The sequence below is a fragment of the Neodiprion pinetum genome, chromosome 7 (assembly GCF_021155775.2).
Source record: "Neodiprion pinetum isolate iyNeoPine1 chromosome 7, iyNeoPine1.2, whole genome shotgun sequence".
Classification (NCBI taxonomy): Eukaryota; Metazoa; Arthropoda; class Insecta; order Hymenoptera; family Diprionidae; genus Neodiprion; species Neodiprion pinetum.
In genome coordinates this window covers 8740127-8760521 of record NC_060238.1, presented here as the reverse complement: position 1 = coordinate 8760521, position 20395 = coordinate 8740127, and the positions used below count along the sequence as shown (strand labels likewise).

Genomic DNA, 20395 nt, shown 5'->3' with positions numbered 1-20395 from the left:
GGTTAGTACCCTACGTGAAGCTCTCGGACGAAAAGTCGCACTGATGAATTTCATTGAGAAAGATACACCAGTCTCCATGAGCTTCCGCAGTTGGGAGTTGTACGAATATCCTTTGCTACCGGCAACTACGAAATACGTTTGGACTGTGAAAACGTCCACCCATTTGGAAAAACCGCGATTTGTCATGCTCGGTTTTCAAACGAATCGAAAAAACAAAGCCGGCAAAAATGCCAGTCATCTTGATCACTGTAACATTACTGACGTCAAGCTCTTCTTGAATTCCGAGTATTATCCGTACGGTAACCTGAACTTGGACATGAGTCACAATCGCTTTGCATTACTGTACGAGATGTACGCAAACGTTCAAGCCACCTATTACGGCAAAGAACCCGAGCCTCTGTTGACGAAGAGCGAATTTCTACAGTACGAACCTTTGATTTTCATCGACTGTTCGAAACAAAACGAGGCTCTGAAATCTGGACCGGTAGATATTCGTATCGAATTTGAGGCGAAGAATAACTTTCCTACCGGTACATCTGCCTACTGCTTGATTTTACATGATCGTATGATTGAATATAATCCGCTGAGTGGCGGGGTGAGAAAATTGGTATAAAAACCTTGAACGTTGTGACAATCGATTCAGTATTTTTTTCACGAAGGAGTTCATAGTCGACCTACAAGGATTCAGAAGACCAAAAGAGTTGGCAGTTGTGTCACTCGACGAAGAGGCCAACCCGTCAATTTTTCTCTTCGAACCTCCGTACGATTGGAATTGTTTACTCGCTCCGTTCAAAAGCGACAATGGCTGTCACGGAATTATCATGGACTATCCTGGGAAGGTGGTGATTTACCTTTCGAGAAGCTCGACTTCACCATCGAATGTATGCCGCTGCGTGAGGCTTCAACAGTTTACGTAAAAGGTTTGGAGAAGAAAAGTTGGCTGCAGAAACTTCTGGGTGAAAAAGTTGAAGTCGTTGAAATGATGGATTTGAGTTGTCCGTCGTTGCAGAAGTTGAATAAAATGTCGGACACGAATTCAAACTGTACGCATCACGCTATATTACGTCCAAACTGTGCAGCCCAAAACGTATTGTTACTGCGAAATTTTTTACTCAAACACAAAAGACAATCGGTATCTCCTCGAACAGTTATTCATTCTCATTGTCTAAAACATGGGTGCGATACCGTTGAGTAAGAACACTCATACATTAGCATTACGAATTTCATGTAAAACTGTAATCTTGAGTTGTTTTTTTCAATAAAATATTTTGCATCGTCAATAACAACCGTTTATTCAGAACCTCTGTCCCGCTAGTTAAGAATTTATTTCAGAACCTTCCAGAATTCAACGTCGCACCGCAATCCGTTGTCCGCAGGCCGCTCGCCGTCAAGTCGAAACTCGTCGAACGATTCCGAGTATTGTTTTCGTCGGACGATTCCGAGAATTGTTTGTCTCAAATTCAACGTCGCACCGAAATCCTTTGACCGCATGCCGCTCACCGTCGGACGATTCCGATACAATAAATTCTATTAATATTTTTTTCGAATGTGAAATTTTCGCTCTGGGGGTAAACTATTAGCGTGAAAGTTTACGGATCGTCATCGGCATTCCCTGTCTATCTTATTGCGATGTCACCATCCGGTCGATTAACGTAAAAGAATGTATTCGAAGTACGTGGAAAATATTATTTTTCGCCTGGGGCAAACTGTTGGCTATATATCAAAAAAATCATGGCCGCCGTCAAAATGGCCGCCATCAAAAAATCAAAATTGCCGCCATCACAAAACCAAAATTTCCGCCATCAAAAATGGCCGCCGTCGAAATGGTCGCCATCAAAAAATCGAAATTGCCGCCATCGAAAAAATCAAAATGGCCGCCATCAAAAAAATCAAAATGGCTGCCACCAAAATGGCCGACGTCGAAATGACCGCTATTTTCAAAATGGCCGCTGTGGGCACATCAGCCGGTAACGTCACATGGTTACGTCACCTGGTTATGTATTCGAAGTACGTGGAAAATATTATTTTTCGCCTGGGGCAAACTATTGGCTATATAGGCGGACTGGTCGGCTTGGTCGGTAAAGAAGGTGTTTCTATCCAGAACCGGCCTTGCATATCTACTGATATCTGACAAATTTTCCCATTTAAAAAAGCGGCGGTGAGCTTGACGTAGCTTCAGCGCCTCCGCCGAAAAAGAAATAAGATGGTCCAGTATGACGGCCTCTCGAACAATGTAACTTTCATCCGAAACTTTTTTGAGTATCATCAATAGTTTGAGTACTATTGCTCTGTGACATTTTAAATGCCCCACCCTATATAAGGTGAGTTTTTGCGCGTTCCCTGCCGCTTCGGCCATAAAGAATGTGCCCCCATATGACGTCATTTACATTCAACCTCAATCATCGTGACATCACGTAGGGGCTCATCTCGTGAGTTTGCTACTGCGCATCTCCATTTAGACCACATCTTATATACTTACACCATGAGTAGATATCCGGCAATTCAAAAGTCCAAATGCAAAGGCTCGCCTTTATGAAATCTAACGTAAGCGTGCAAACTTCAGGTTGAACTCAACTCAATGATATCATTGGCGGTGCATAAAATCTACACGTAAAATGAAGACAGTGGAGTTATTTGAATGAGAATGGAAACTCCAGTGAAATTGTCAATCAATTTCCTTTCTTTTCTTTCATATAAAAAAAGTTTTTAACGCAAAATACCGTCTATCATCCATGATTGTTAGTAGTACGTTATAAAAAGATATCAGCCTTTTAGGATACAAAAATTTGCCCAAGGAATGTTTTAAATTCATTCTTTGTAGAATTAGATAGAACTACAAATAAGTACAAACAAATCTACAATATTCTTGAAATTTCCACCAAATACCAAATTGCATTATTACGTCACAACTATTGCACTGCATCTGATTCACTATGTGTTATTTCATAGGTCATAGAGATGGAAATTCCCCATTCTTCCACGTTAGATGTGAAAGATTTTCTTACTGATCCCACAACGATCCGAGAATGGAATATTCAAGGACTGCCGTCTGATGACTTCAGTACTGAAAACGGGATTATAATTACGAAAGGTGGACGTTGGCCTCTTGTCATTGACCCACAAAGTCAAGCAGTCAAATGGATTAAGAATATGGAATCAAGAAATGTATGGTTTTGCACATCGCTATAACTATCAAAGGAGCACTACATAGTGCCCCTAGTCAATTTCTTTCCAACTCATGGTATTATTACATCTTGACTAAGGCTTTAACTAGTCAAACAGTTATACGCCATAGCCATGCGCAACCAAGAATAGTAAATGACGATACAAGTGCGTGAAGCGCGAGGGTGATGTATCCGCACGCGTATTGTATACTGTTTTCTCAACTCAGTGTGCGAAATTCAGTTTGCAAAGTAAATCATCTTCTACGTTTAGTGGGCGTTGTAATTACTGCGCACACTGCGCATCAAAATGTGTGAATCGAGCATTTCACACATCGTCGACAGGTATCAAAAATCGAATTTTGCACACAGAGTTGAAGAAATCAATTTTCAAATATTGGCATACGTTTATAGATCACAAATATTCACACGTTAACAAGCAGTGGCATGGCGCTGCAGGTAATGGCCCATTTCAGTGGGGGCGAGAACATCGAATCAAGTCCCGCTGTGCGTCTATTTAGTTTTATTAATCCTTCATTATCCGAATTATAATTAATGTGTGAAAAAAATACGACGAGAAAGAGTGTTCAAGGAATAATGTCCACAGAAACCGCGTGCGAGCTTGATTTTTTCAATAGATCGGTTTAAAAAAATTGCTTTGATTAGAATTATGATTTTTTTTTATTTGTGTTGATTGAATATCATTTGAGGGACATGTGCTGTTATTAAGTTTTTAATACTTTGTTGTAGAGCTGAACATACGACGAGACCAGTCGAGAATTGGCAGTCTCGTCTCGGTCTTGATAAAATCTTAATTTTCACATCCTGTCCTTGGTCTGTTAAGTTGTGTCTTAATTATTTTTAGTCTTGGTCTCGGAAAAACTCGGTATCGCGTCTCAACTTGGTTCTGGGGGCTAAAAAATTACAGTTTATGCATTCTATTTTTCATCTTAAGACTCAATTGACGGATCCTTATAAAAAAAAAAAAAGAATTATGGGTATCAATTACTAAAAGACCTCTTGTGCGAATTAATTTAGGAGCAAGAAGCCTTTGTGCGGGTGGTTATTGTCGTTAATGCAACCGAATATTATCTAAAATAAGAAACCCCTCAATTTTAAAATAAAGAGCTTTGAAATATTAAATAAGACGAGCGAAAGCAAAGTACTACTAATTTAATGTGAACTTGGTTGCGTGTGTATAGGGGTAGTTCACGCCCTATGTGATATTATTTTAAAAAAACGCAAAACCACGTATCCCTTACTTTTTTCTGATCTTTCAAATGCAATCAATTTCATTCAAATACGAGCAACAATATTTTAGTTACAAATAATTTGTAACTTGCAGCCTCCGTAATCTTTCACCATTTATCCACGTTGTAATTGGACAGAATTCATTTTTCATTATTAACTATGAGAATTATCGACCGATTAGTTTCATTGAAATATCTCAACTGGAAGTAGCGACACTGCAAAACTAGCACTGCGATGCTCAATTTTGGGTGTTGATTTTAGCACTTTCAACTGTTTCTCTGCCGATAAAAAAAAAATACGTGTCGCTTAGATTTCGATGAAGAATAGGTAACATATCCCAAAATGAATGAAATCAGAGTCGGGGGGGGGATCGCGGGACCTGTCCTTGTCAACTGTGTTCATCTATCATCTAGAAGTAGTCCGTATAAATTGATCGAAACAGAGAAATTAATAATTTCGGACTCCGAAATTTCATGTTGAGTCATTCAAATACTTTTCAAAAAAATTCTAAGTAATTAAAGTGAATTAAACCAATCTATGCGGTCAATGTTAAAAATTTCACTTAGTTGCAATCACTCAGCTTTAACACAACAAACACTTGGGATGAAAAGTGAATGTCATTTCAAATTAAAGTTTCTTTTTGCATCATTTTATACACTTTTTATTTGGTTTGTATGATTTTGAATTGTTATTTGGGAGGCCAAAATACCAGATATCTGACATAATTTTTTTTTTTATGTATTTGATTGCTATTTTTCTTAATTTAATTTTGTAAAACAAGATTTGTTTTTTCTTTTAAGGCTTATTGAGTTATTCAAGCTAATCAGAAAAGATCAGACTAGGAAAATCACAGCTTCGGTTAAGCACACAACTTCCTGCGACACTGACATTAGCCCGTGGCCGAGAACCTTGTTTGGAGATCCCAACTCTGGTGAACAGTCTCGGTTATCACCCTGGTCTGTAGCTCAGAAAATTCGCGATTAATAAAATAGTTTAGGCACATCGGATTCAGAATCCGGATTCCCATTTCTGAGGAGGGAAGTGGCTCTCATAGTTTGCTGCCCAAGTACGTGTTTAGCGATAAGGTGCGGCTTTGGCGACTTTTATCGTCCGAGTCTGCGAAATCACAGCTTTGGTAATTTTACTACCCAAGCCTGAAAAAATTTCAGCTCTGGCAAGTGAACCTTGCCCGAGTCTGCGAAAGGCTTCAGCTGGCTAATTGAAGTGCTTTCGATTGTCTAACCCGACCATTTCTTACGTAAGAACAAAATTTCCTTTATATTTTCTACTATTTAACGTATTTCAGGACAAATATCACTCCCGATAACGTATAAATCCGCAAAAAGTACAATACACACATGTTGGTATGCATACGTCATTGTAACCTCGAAGAATTCATGAGATTTTGAAAGAATTAATTGTATTTTATTCATAACAGTTTTCCTTTGAATGTAACTAATGTTGGCGAGACTCTTGTTGCAACTTAATGGTAATATTGGTGTAGACTCGAATTCATACACCGCGTTCTTGTCGTGCTCTCGTGTTGAAAACCCAAACAAAATCTTGAGAGCAAATTGAAAATCGAGGCAAGACCAAGATGAGAGCAAGTTCGGTATTGCTTTTTCGCCTATCGCTACTTTATACGTGTGTTTCGAGCCATGAGCATTTAACAAAAATAAAATAAATAATAATTCAGCTACAAGTAATTTTTTTTCATACAAATAACCAAAAAAAAAAACCCGTGCTCTTCATAAACAAAACGACTCTAATACTGTTTTAATCGTATAATTCTGACACATTTACTATAACATAAATAAAGTGGGGTCGAATAAAATTAACAAATGCAATGGAAGAAAAACGGACGTGCACAGCGAGACTTGAATCGATGTTTCCGCGTACATAAGATCGAGCTTTTACGCCCTATTTCACGCCGCTACTTGTTGATATGCAATTTTCGTTCAACTAACGTTCAAGATACGCATGCCAATGTCTTGAATTTATTATTTTCCAAAACAAATAGTTATTGGTTATTACTGCTTCGTCTAGTTTAAGTCCGAGTGGAGACTTGTCAGTACCATAAATGTCAAAGAAAGCAACCGGGGGCATTTCGTAGCCTTCTCTGTGTATATGAGTCAGTTCACGTCAAACCGAACACTTTCCGCACACTATGTTCTTCAAATTCGACACAATTTTTTAGACAGCTTATAACCGTGATCTGAATGTATCTGACTATTATTTGAATTTTTTTATCTTCAATAGTTTTAAAGTTGGAAAGGGTAGAATTTTGTGAAAAATGAGTAAAAAACGGAAATACGCGGACATTCAAACGGTCACATCTTTGGTTTTATCCATCCTACATACTTGGTCTTATGCTCGTTCTGAAGGTCATGAAACATATTTCATATGTGATTTTTGCAATTTTGCTATAACTACAATGGCCATTTGTTATGTACAATTATATCTTTCAAATTCAATTTTCAAGGAGAAAACACATTTTTAAAATTTTGATAAAATATAAGCATATTTCTAGTTAAATTTCCTAAGACAGATGTGAGTTTTAAGATGAAACTCGAATAAAAAGCATTTTCAAACAGTGACTGATCAAGAAAAATACAGCTCTCGCCATGACCGCGCAACGCGGTTAGTCGTCTCTCACGAGGAAGTGACTTCAGGTAACAGGTTATCAAACATTTTCGAATTTTTTTCGAAATACCCAGTATTCTCAGATTGAGGTTTCACATATTTTCATCATAATGAACCCAGGTAGAGAGTTTTTGTGTAGCCATTGATCAGTCTAAAACTTGTAATAGATTTTGAATTGCATAGATTTTGCTGTATGAGTGTTCTGTGAAACCGGCTATCTGTTATTCCCACCGTTTTTCTACGTAGTTATATAACTGAGCCATCTTTCAATGCCTCTTCGCCATAATCCCCAGTTACATTTTTAAACAAAGAGCCTTCCGCCGTCCATACAGAAATTTTCTTACCCCTCTCAGCCCATTCCTTCAGAATCTTCAAACATCGTTTGAGTAACACTTGCTTAATGATTTGAAAGTTCTGGATCCATAATTTCTCAAGTATGTCGCAATTCATATGCCACGGGAATATAATAACTATGATTACGAATTTAACCCGTTTCAATTAGAAAAGCATAGCAAGAAGTTTTCAAAAAACTTGAAACCTGTACTGCACAGCATGTTACGTAAATTGAAGACGGAAGACATGACTTTATCTGCAGACAAAAAATTGTGCGGCTACTGCGGGTTAAGAGTTTTGAAAATACCTGAAATCATGAGTAAAACTATTGACAGGTTAACAAATACTGACAATCCGTAAGCTGGTTCAAATGCAGAAGTATGTTCGACGGAGTGTAAAGAGGATTCAACGCCAAGTAAGAGAACTGTCGATGATGCAGAATTGAACATTAGTCTGCTTGGATTTGGTGCATCACCTATCTGTAAAAGAAAATTGTGTAACAAAAACTCTCCCTGGCAAAAATTCCTGAAGTTACAGGAAACACTGGCCTCGAAAATATTTCATATCAAAGGTGAAATTTAATCGGAGGATGAATCAAAGGAAGTTTATAAAGTAATAAAGTAAAAAAAAATAATACGTAATATAGACAATAAAAATAGCTTTTCGTTTTACTGATGACCGAAGCAAGATAATTCGAATCTTGACCATGTTTACTCATAGTCGTTCAAAAAAATTCGTGAGAACTTCAGTGCTTCTAACCATATGATACCAATAGCCAAAAAGACAGCAGAAAAGTTCCGGATTTAATCAACCCCGAATTTTATGATTGAAAAAAGGTAGACGAACTTACCGACAATTGCGTGGTCAATTTCTATACGCCCGATTATATGAGCCACGTGATGGCAGGGAAAAAGAATTATATTTCTGTCAAAGAGTACAATGAAAAAGTGTAAAAACTAGAATGGTTGATTTTAACTAACTAAAAATAATGGATGTTCCAAGAAAACTATTTAGATCTGAGGGTCGGCTTCTCCAAATTTTTTGAATCCAGAACAAAATACTGCGTACTACTTAGAGCCAGTGAACCCCACTCAGCTTATGTCTGTGCAATTCACGAAAATGTGAAATTGATGTTAGACTGTGCAAGGATAGCACATATAACAGCGGACGCCATGCAGCCTATTTTTAATTATAGACTGTTTAGCAGGGATAATAACCAGCCCTTCAACGACCAAATACCATTTAGAAGAATGTGCAAACTGCAACCGTTGTTCAAATCAAAATTCATCGATATTGTGATATACAAGCGGTGGATATGGGTTAGTTGCACAAACCTGGGAAGGATTCGAACCCCAGTGTTAGAGTATTCAGATAAACTCATAATTCAATCGAAAGTATTGGTCACGCATGCATTCGTTGTTAAGCAACAGTCTACGTATTTTTTGAAAGTGGAGAAGCAATTGAAAAAGGGGAATATTCAGTAGAGAGTAATTTTTCCTGTCATTACGCATTCGTAATTGACGACGCGATGCAGAGCATCCATTGGCATAACGAAAAAATTACGCTACACCCATTCGTTGTCTACTAAATACAGCTCTAGTTTTCAATGATTCGTCCCACTTGGAGCAATCGATGACGACAAGGGGAGCGTAGTTTAAGATTTCACGCGCAACAGCAAAGGTTTGGCTTCTTTGTTACAGTAGGCCATTTGAACCCGGACTTACATATTATAAAAACGGGGCAATCTACGTGTGATGTATGCGAAACAATACCTCACGAATAGAGGCCCAGCTTGTCGATGGGTCGCCGATCTGTAGCGGGAGTGTAGACGGAGCGCATGTGCGCCTCAGTTACCCACTGGTAGTCGAGTCGTACGCATTAGCACTTTTTAAGAGTCAATGACTTAGTCATGATTACTTCAAACACCGAGTTATTCATTTCATGCCACCTCACCCTAATATATAACACTACGAATTGCCGCTTAAGAGAAAAATGGGTCCTCTGTGTGAAATGAGGAACGTTCAGCCAAATAAGAAACACAAAGCAAAGAAACGTTAAGAGGATATATTTGGGGCATTCCATGCCAAATCACCGAGGTTTCGGCCCGACCCCCTTCGATTTCACTGAAAATTTTTTTATCATTTTCTACCCTACCAAAGACATTTTTCTGAATTTTTTCACATTTTTTTACCCAACCCAAAAAAAATCACGAATGTTTGGAAAAAACCGCTCTTTTTTTTTTAAAATGCTAGAACTTTTTCAAAAACTGACCGTTTGGGACCTTTTTTTTAAAAAAAATTTTGTTTTTGAATGCAGTTTTCAGAAAAAAATATAAAAAAGTTTGCAGATGTCAGGATCTATGAAATATTTCAATATTTAAAAAAAACGTTTTTTTTTCGAAGTCCGAAACCTTTGATTCTCAATTTTTTTGTCTCAAAACAAACTTCAACTAAGACAGTATTTAACCCCCCTATTTAGATTTTGTGCCGACTTTTCTTTCTATTTTTTTTTTTTGATTGAAAAAAAAAAAATTCTAAAATTAGGTTATTTTACATAACTTTGCGTTAAAATTTTTTTGGATTGTTTTTAAAATCTTAGAAATTGGAAAAAATAGTACAAAAACAATCGTTAAGTGTATCTGCGCAAGTATTAAATTATTTTTAACAGCTTAAAATATTTTATTAACGTATAGTGTTATTAATTTTTCTCTATCTATTCAGTTTTGTTTTCCCCGCGTGATGATGAGTAAAATTTCAAATTTTCAAATAAGAAATTTTTTACCAACTGCTCATATCGCCAATAAACAATTCGCCACCGATAATGAAGGTAACTTCTAATTTTTTCTTAATCATTTTAAGGCTATGTTTTCTGAACGATGTCAGTGTTTTTCTTGCAACTCGTTGACAAGTTCGTTCTCTGATGTGTATGAAGTATTAATAAGCTAATTGTCATTCAATAAAAATTATTTTAAGTTAATTTCTTGATTATCAATAATTAAAATGCCGAAATTTTTTAATCGTTGCTGTAATCCAATGAATCGTAATAAACATAATAAGACAAAATCTCTACGAAGTCTGCCTGAGTATTTGGCTATTCATTTCCATCTATCAACTGATGACCGTGTATGCAGTTCATGTCATAAGGAATTACTAAAGCAAATTTACAAAATTTCAATCGAAAAAAAAAAATAGAAAGAAAAGTCGGCACAAAATCTAAATAGAGGGATTAAATACTGTCTTAGTTGAAGTTTTTTTTTAGACAAAAAAATTGAGAATCAAAGGTTTCGGACTTCGAAAAAAAAACGTTTTTTTTTTAAATATTGAAATATTTCATAGATCCTGACATCTGCAAAATTTTTTGTATTTTTTTCTGAAAACTGCATTTAAAAACAAAATTTTTTTAAAAAAAAAGGTTCCAAACGGTCAATTTTTGAAAAAGTTCTAGCATTTTAAAAAAAAGAGGGGTTTTTTCCAAAAATTCGTATTTTTTTTGGGTTGGGTAAAAAAATCTGAAAAAATTCAGAAAAATGTCTTTGGTAGGGTAGAAAATGATAAAAAATTTTCAGCGAAATCGAAGGGGGTCGGGCCGAAACCTCGGTGATTTGGCATGGAATGCCCCATTTGCAAGATGTTATCGTTTGAAGTCTCGAGACTGACTGTTATTACAATCATATCGGTTGACCGAGCAACCGTACAATAGACAGATTAAGCATTTGACGACTGCTAAGCTGTATAAGGGGTGTCAACACAACTTCGTTTCACTACCCCCCCTTTCAAAAAAAGTCGACCCGACTCGTATAATTTAAAATAACTGTAGAATAGCGTGTAGAAAATAGCGTATTGATTATTGAAAACATCAAGATTCAAATTTCCGTAGGGATAACACTGTGATTTGAGGAAGAATTTCACTTCTCTGATTCTGCAATGATCAAATTCGTTGGCATTTTTCTTTGGATCGTTCTAACTTGCAACTCGGAATCACAGAATGACGTATCTCGACTTCTTCAGCTGTGTCAATGTCTTGACTGCCTACACATGTTGCATCGTTGACAGCAGCGACGCATACACGTACGTTTCGGAAGAATGAACACTCGTGGATATAGCCGGATCCTTGGCGATGTAGTTGAGCAGCTGAATTTTTGGTTTATTGGCAAGTTTTATGTAGGGTAGCAGTCACTCGATTTTGTTAAGGGTAATTTAAAAATTTTCTACCGGCGGGGTCTAAATCACAGCATCCAAATCGGTGTTGGAACGTGTGAGAATCAACTCATGTAGAGCATTCACGATGATTCGACAATAATCCTCGGCCGATCCCAATACATAATTGATCAATTTCTTAGCTACCACCGCAGTCACACCATCATATTTCGCAATTTTCACATGGATGTGTGGAGACCTTTTACTAGGCAGTAGACACAAGTCTTGATGTTCAATAACGATATGGATTTTATCGTTAGGTTATAAGTGGAGATAAAAATTTGTGCACGGACCCCCAGGTATCGGACTCAAAATCACTTCAGACAATCAATATGATATAAACAGTGAACGATCGTGTTACATTGTTTATCCGTAGCAGGCAAACGATGCTGTTCCCTTGAATGTTCTGCACAGTATTTCACAAACTACCGTTGAGGATTTTACGGAAATTTTTCAATCATATTTTTTTACATCCCCGAATGATATCAATCAGCTGTGTATGAACGACGAGAAAAACAGTGGGCTTATAAATGATATGTTAGAGTGCATTCGGAATCTTAATGTTCGACTGTTAGCACTGGAAGTATCCAATCACAATTCTAATCGCGCGGGTGGAGGGACGGAAATTGAACCAATAGAGAAAAGTTGTTTTTGATTCATTTAAAAAGTTTTTGATGCATTTATTTTATGCATATAATCTGTTATAGAAATCCAAAGAGAATAGGAGGTATCGAGTGAAATTTTCGATTCACTTAATCCGGTTTGACGTGGATTGTTTCATATCACTCACAATTCGAAAACCTCAATGATCTGGACAATATACTGATAATTGGGTAGTCACTCTAAGAATATTCATCTACCAGCTTTGACCATGAAAATTCTCCTAAGGTTTCTACTTCACTAAGGCCTCAATTTTGCAGGCGGATATTGTGATTACGCGATTTTGGTATTTGAAATAGCTCGGAACCTTATTTTGAACCAAAGTTTTGTTGCGATGTATTTTTTACTCAATCATCTTATTGGCAGTCAGAACATCGACGGATACCCTAGCAAACACGCCAAAATAATAAAACAAATCTTAATAGTAGAATAAATCGTTAAAGTGAGAAATGCGAGAATTACAAGAACAACAGACAGGGTACAAATGTTGGGCGCCAGGCACCAACTGGTTTTGTCGCTTGTTGCATATACCATTTTTTGTCATGATTGCATCAAAAACAGCGTCAGCTGTGTGTTAGACCGAACCTCAATCGGCATGCTTTGAGTGCGCATATTTAGCGATACACAACGCTTCGTACAAAGTGCGTATGCGTAGCGATGCACATTACTTTGCACGATTTAGTCTGTACAACAGCACCAAACCGTAGGTACTACTATTTGGAATATACGATATGGTGTGTTCTAACGGTCGAAGTAAAGCATTTGCAACAAATTCATATTATTTTTCTACGTACTCTGGTTCATGTCTTGGACCCGAAAGTAAAAGGATAAATATTCTGGCTTTTAAATTCACGGACGCTGATCACGTATGATTGAGTGTAATGTTTACGTGAAGACAATCGTGACGCGTCCGCACTGCCGTATTACCACGCGTAGCCTCGTGCTGATATGTATGAGCTGGCCGTCGGAATCCCGAGACGCGCATGGCCTAGCTACCGTATATTCGTAATTAGCACGACCGTGCAAGGCGTGCGCAATGTTTTACTGAATTCTGGCTTCGTTTTACGATGTCCAATGCGTATATGTATTAATAATAATTGACGCTTAACAACGATCTACAATCTTGTAGGATGATTAAATGATGAGTATACGCAATTGTCCACAGAAGTCTCCACCATCTGTCAATCATGCAATGAATATCAAATGAGGAATATCTTTGTGATATCAGCTTAGGCTATATAAATGGCCTAATAATTACCGAATTTGCAATACAGAAAACACTGCCTGAAATTTCATGTAATTGTCTGCTCTGATCTTTGGTGTGTAAGTAATTAAAGACTCGGTCCGAAATTGTGCACTGACATACTGACACTAGCTCTGATATAATAAATAAGAGCGCAAGACCTATTTATAAAGAAAATACAGAGAATGAAGAAAATAAAGAACATAAACGAAGTAAATAAAAAATAAAGAAAACAAAGCAAACAAATTGAATACAGGAGTACAGAAAATGATTAATTAGTTTTCGACTAATTGACGAAACGAACACTTTGCCATAGAAATTGATTTAAGCTCAACTAAATGAACCTTGGAATTAAACTTTTGTCACAATATTCCGAGTTATTAATTAGTGTGCTCACTTCAAATATTTGAGAGGGGATTTTTTCACTAGATCGACTTTTCGCGGCGGCCACCACGACACGTGGTAGGACCGCGATCATCCCGCATATCGGTACCTGCCCGCCTTCCCGCTGCCCCTGACACCTTTAATCTCTGTCCTCTAGCACCCGGGCGGAGGACCCAGCTAATTCCACATTTCCAGAAGAAGCGCAGACGCTAGTCTCCCGCGAACTAACTTTCTTCTACTCATACACTTTCTCTATCCTACTCCCCACTGCACCACTCGCTCACTTCAATCATCTGTTATAAAAAGTAGAGATGGTGGTCCATGACATGCGTGAATAAAAAGTAATATTACACAAACATAGTAGTTACACAAACACAGCTACAATACAACAATTTAATGGATTTCTCCAATAACGGTCTCTGAAATTGAGGTCCAAGTAAATTATGTCCTTTATATTTGATTAAGGTTGGTTGAATTGTCAAAAATTTCGTTTCAAATTGTTTCTTAGGACTTGAAGGTGATCGACTTCGGCCAGCTTGACTTTATGAAGACTCTAGAACAAGCTATTCAATTTGGGGACCCAATTCTGCTTCAAAATGTTGGAGAAATCTTGGATCCAGCTTTGAATCCCATTCTTCAAAAAGCTTTCATCAAATCAGGTTTGATATTACCCGAATACTGATATGTGATAAATAATTAATTCTATTGATTGATTTCCAACGGTATTAGTTAATCAAAGTCCCAAGTTTAACTATATATCGGATTTCTAATTTCGGGCCTAACAATAAGATTCGGTGATAGAAATCACGCGCGGTAAGTGTGCCCGTGGCTTGTGGCTTATTTGAAGCCACCCGTGAGGGTTGCTATGCAGAATTGACTAATGAAGACAGACCACACTGATTGCCTCGTATCGATTTGATCTCATCTTCCTAGGTTTACGGGATATATTTACAAGGATGCGGCAGCTTCAATATACCGTGTAAGAAATATTCTACAAAAAACTTGAGAGAAAATGTTTAAAAAGGCGGCACGTTTCTGTGTACCGCGAAATACATTTATTTCTTCTCGTTTTCGAATACCAATCAGCACACTTCGGTTTTCCATTTTTTACATTATTTCCAGTGATAAAGACCGTTCTGTCTCGCTCTTTCCCTCTAATAATAAGGCGCACTGTAGTTTTCAGCATCTGTATGAATTCTGTAATCGATGGTTATCAACGGACGCTCTCTTTTCTGTTTTTCGAGTATGTAAAGGATCTCTCCTCTGGATCGCGGTTGGTAGTCGATCAGCCTTCAGCAAGCTAATACGAACCGACGTTCAGTTACATATCGCTTGTTCTTGTATCTCAGGGTTTCAAATCAACATTCTTTCATCCGTATTCGACTTACGTTCCATTAATCTTTTGTATTGCATTGAATGCAGCATATACATTTTATTTTGCACATACTAATAAACAGACCGAACATCGGATATTCGGGCTTCTCCCGTTAGAATTTACGTAATTACATGTTATCAGAAGTATCGCGTGGCGCTCACAGATAGATCATTTCACTAAGAATGACTGATTCTCTCTTACTTAAATATTAAATTCAATAAACTGACTTCTAAACTTTATCTTATTTCTTTTTAACTCATTATATTATATATATTCGGGTATGTCATTTTAGGGCGATATTTTTTTATTTTGTTTTGCTCATCACCCGACAAGTCTTTAGTTCGCATCTAAAAACAAATCCTTGCGCAAAGGGAGCGCTGTCAAAAAATATATATTTAGAGAAATTGATAAAATATATATTCAGAGGAAAATATTTAATGTCATTGAGGTTTTCCCATTTGATTGACATGGGAAATTTTTTTTTTCACTATTATTGGTTCTCCCAAGTCTGATTAAATTATACGGTATTTTCCCTACAGGGTTTTGTAGGAAATCGAATTCTCTACAAAAAACGTCTCTTGACTTTTGTCTGTAAAATCAACGGCTTACGAGTAATTGATGTGCAAACCTAATTTTATATTTGGCTAGCTTCGATTCGCTCATGTTTCAACTGGTGAAATATCATCAAAAGAATCACTCGACAAATGTCACATAAAAATCCGTTCACGTTTAACTGGATTTTCGTAATTATCATAAAAAGATTTAAAAAAATAAGTTCATTTGTAAAGCAAATAACTTTACATATTTTGTTACGCCGAATAAATAATAATCTAACAGCCGAAGTTTGTTATTCATCAATCCTACGACAACATTTGTTCTTATCGACGTTTCTTCATAAAAAGTTATCGAAAAATTTGTTATTTTTATAAAATCATTATTTGACAAGAACTCTAATATACATATTTTCGTAGAAAATTAGGTTTGCACATCAATTCCTCCTAAGCCGTTATTTGTAGAGAATTCGATTTCCTATAAAACCCTACAGGGAAAATACCGTATGATTTAATCAGACTTGGGAGAACCAATAATAGTGAAAAAAAAAATTTCACATGTTAATCAAATGCGAAAACTTCAATGCCGTTGAGCTACCTCTGAATATTTTTTGACAACGCTCCCTTTGCGCGAGGATTTGTTTTTAAATGCGAACTAAAGACTTTTCGGGTGATGAACAAAAAAAAATAAAAATATCGCCCTAAAATGACACCCTATATATATATTGTGACGTGGATTTTTCCCGCTCCTCGGTCACTCGGAGAAAATGACCGAGAACTTACCGCGTGCACAATAAATCGGCGTCTGCGAGGTATCCTGAACCTAAAAGAATATCGCGAAATTTGTTGGGCGCTTGGCGTGATCGACACGCCTCGAAATCGGTAATGCGATATACCGCGACCATATACTCGATAGCTCAGTACCTCGGAGAGGGGAGGGGTAATTTTTGGGTAGAGAGAGATACGACACACGTACGCCAGTAGTGTATACATAAGAGTTCGAAATCAAAGATGGCAACGCCCCCCCCCCCCCCCCCCCCCTCAGCTTCCCCATCGTCCCACGGACCTCTCTCCCTAACTCCCCCCTGAATCCGCGGCTTTCCCCCCTCGCTCGTCCACCCCTTTGATCGTTTGCGCGGTTTGCCGCAGGATGACTATTTTCACGTTTATTCTCCTCACGCACGCACGCACGTACGCACACACGCACGCACGCACACACGCACGCGCGCACACACACACACGCACGCGCGCACACACACACACACACACGCACACGCACACAAAAATAATTCCTGTCGAGACTTGTTTTCCGCCGAACGTCGTAAACGTAGCTTTTCGAGGCAAGGGTCTGGGCCCCGATTTTTTATACCTGCACCGCCCACTACCTGCTTTTCGTTGACGGATTTCCATTACATGCTTGGGAAACTATACATTGCTACTTTACTCACAGCATTTGCGCAGATTTTTATACTTAGGTGGGCATCCATCGTAGGCGGCGGTAGGTGCGCGGCGAGGGGGAGGGGGAGAGGATGAAAACCTGTTCCAACACGCTTTTAAGAAAGATGCAGCTGTGGAACCAGGTCACTTCAAACGAGCAATAAACCGCAAAAATTTAGGGATGGTGGATGGGGACTGCGGACCCCGTCGTCTTTGACGTCATTTTTTTACATGTATTGCATCATCTCTGCAGAGCCGGGAGAGCAATAAAACCCAAGAATTTAGGGATGGCGGGTCGGGTAAAGGGTGGACCCAGTCGTCTCTGGCGTCATTTTTCTCTCCGATATGCACAGAACGCAGTGCGCATCGCATCTCTGACGTCATTTTTCCCTCCGATATGCGCAGAACGTAGTGCGCACCGCATTTCTGACGTCATTTTTCCCTCCGATATGCGCAGAACGCAGTGCGCACCGTCCCCAAATTCTTGCGATCTATCAGCCTATATATAAGATCAACGCATCCGATGCAGACTCTTACACGATACGTGCAAGTGAAAACTTCTGAATATCTTCACCATCCGCGTCAAAGTCATGGTCGTCGAAGCGTATATGGGACTTGCAGAGCAGATGGAGGGGACGTACAATTTGCTGAGAGAGCAACCACCCGGAGAAGAGAATGACGCTGTCATCAATCATTGGACTGATATTGGAATTGCGAATATCCAAGTTCTACGTGATATTTCTATGCAACGAGGAACGACTGTTGGTGCGAAAATACGGATCCAACATACGATTACACTCCTACAATCTTGGGTGACGAAGATCAGGCAGTTGCAGCAGCGCACGGTGGTGACGGGTGGAAATATCGTTACTCCTGCGGGTGTACAGTGGGACGACGTGGATAGTGCTTTTGCCAGCCGAATCCGAACAGGGGTTATTACAAATCTCCGTCATAGGAATTTGGGCGCCTTTCTGAACGATGTGCAGCGCGTCGTCACCGAGAAGTTGGAACTGGTACTGCGCGAGGAGGGAAATGTGAAGGTTAACCTCATATTATCGTGCAAATTCGAAAATGCCAAGCACGAAGAGATCTCCACCAAAGTTAAGAGTTTCAACACCTCCAACGTGGCAATCCTTCTACCATCGAGCGATATAAATGGCTGGTTCACACGTGCACGTGGTGATCTGCTATCAAAGGCGGAAGATTTCGAGCAACGCGATTCCGGCTGGAGCATGATTGAGATCCTCAACATCGCTGTAAACATCAACCGCTATCAACCTCTCGCCGCGGGGGCTTCAACATTCATCGAGCTGCCCTTGGACATTCAACGGAAGAGAGCGGTGGTGAACGTGAGGAACGAGGACGAAAGATGCCTTCTCTGGTCCGTCACAGCAGCCCTCCACCCAGTCAACACCAACACCGATAGGACTCACAACTAACGTCGCTATATTTCCGAGTTGGACTGTACAGGTATCAAATTGCCTGCTACTCTACATGACGTGAAAAAGCTTGAGAGATTGAATAATTTGCGAATCAACGTATATGGGATAGAATCTCAAACTTTTTCGCATCATGCAAAATCAAATAAAAGCGTCATCGTGTCAATTTATTTAAGTAAAAATTTGCATAGCGTAAACATTGACATGCTCCATCTTCTAATGGTTGAGAGTAATCCGGAAGACGATATGACTGGTGAGTTTGCACCGAGATTCCACTTTGCTTGGATTAAAGATCTTTTTCTATTAAGTTGCGCAAAGTTCGACTACTACAATTATTTTGAATAATTGAAACGTATAGAACGGTGGCGTTGGGGCGCTGCGATGGGGGGGTTCGGGGGGGCGAAGCCCTCCCGCCCTAAAAAAACTAATTATAAAACTGTTATAAATTCATTAAATGAAGAAAAATCCGATTTATTTAATATTTTCAATTATTATCAATATTTATCGTAACGTTACAATTTACAAAATGAAACGGTTTATTCTTCAATGACTCCGATGTGGTTATAGATACATTTTTAATGGTTTCTGGTGCCTGATTTGTTTGATTATTTCCAATATCAAGTCTGTTTCTACAATTTTCATACGACTCTTCAGGAGTTTCAGGAATCACTGTTACTTTTGGGGTATCAGTACATACATTAGCATTTTTAGACGGATTTGGATACAACGTATTATCAAAAATTTGTGATTTTTCATTTTCTGCTATACTCGCATCTTCGTTGAGTTTCAAGCGCTTCGAATTCTTTGATGTGGACGGTATGGCACTTTCAATACAATGACCGACTGCGTTTTTGTTCTGCATGGAATCTTCAATATATCCTTCTGCGACTGTGTTCGATTTCCACCCGCCGCGCCGTGTCTTTTCAAAACTGTTATATCTGCTCCTGCATCAACTAGTATCGTAGCAGACATTCTTCGAAACGTATGACCCGTATAGAGTTCAGGATTTTCTATTTGAAGATATTTTGCAATTTTTTGAGGTACGCCTCCAACCGTAATAATGCCAAGAGGCTGTAACACACATTTTCCTGCTCTATATGTCAAAAAGAATCTTTGTTTTGGAATTGTTTGGGCGTTTTTCCATATACTTTTTCACTATTTTGTAAAATTCACCTACTACCGTAAATCTTCGCACAATTTTAGTTTTTGTTATTTGCAACGTTACGAACAAAAAAGTACCATGATCTTTTACATCATCCATACATAAGTTAGACAGTTCTTCCCGTCGACACGCACCGGAAATTCCCATTACTAGTCACGCCTATAAAAGAGATTATATTAAGTTTTCTAATAACAAAACGAATTTTACGTGTGACGCAATCAATTTCGAAGAATTTTTAGACTTCTGAGCTTGATTTTTTCAATTCACGACAAGTGTCGCTATACAGAAATTGATACACATGTATGTATACATACCTTCATTACAAGATACTCTGTATCTGGTGCTTCTTCAAGAAATTTGGACACATCAGCTGTGGTGAATACGTTGGATTTTTTGGGTTTATACCTCGAGCTGTTCTTCTTTAGCAATCCTAGCAATTGTGTAGATCTACTGATATCGATATTATCATATGCCTTCATAGTAGTTTTAGCATAGAATATCTAGCCCATAGTGTCAATGGAGCGTACTGCGTAGACATTTCATTGAAATACACAAGTAAA

The 20395-nt window shown here is 38.3% G+C and overlaps 1 protein-coding gene across 1 annotated transcript in view; it reads left to right on the top strand.

Annotated features, from left to right (window-relative positions):
• kl-2 (dynein heavy chain 2, axonemal kl-2) overlaps positions 1 to 20395 on the top strand; it is a 1019064-nt gene that overhangs the window by 920370 nt on the left and 78299 nt on the right. The window contains exons 55-56 of the mRNA XM_069137782.1: positions 2950 to 3165; positions 14380 to 14530. Coding sequence (XP_068993883.1) covers positions 2950 to 3165; positions 14380 to 14530 — 367 coding nt within the window. The remainder of the gene's footprint in view (positions 1 to 2949; positions 3166 to 14379; positions 14531 to 20395) is intronic.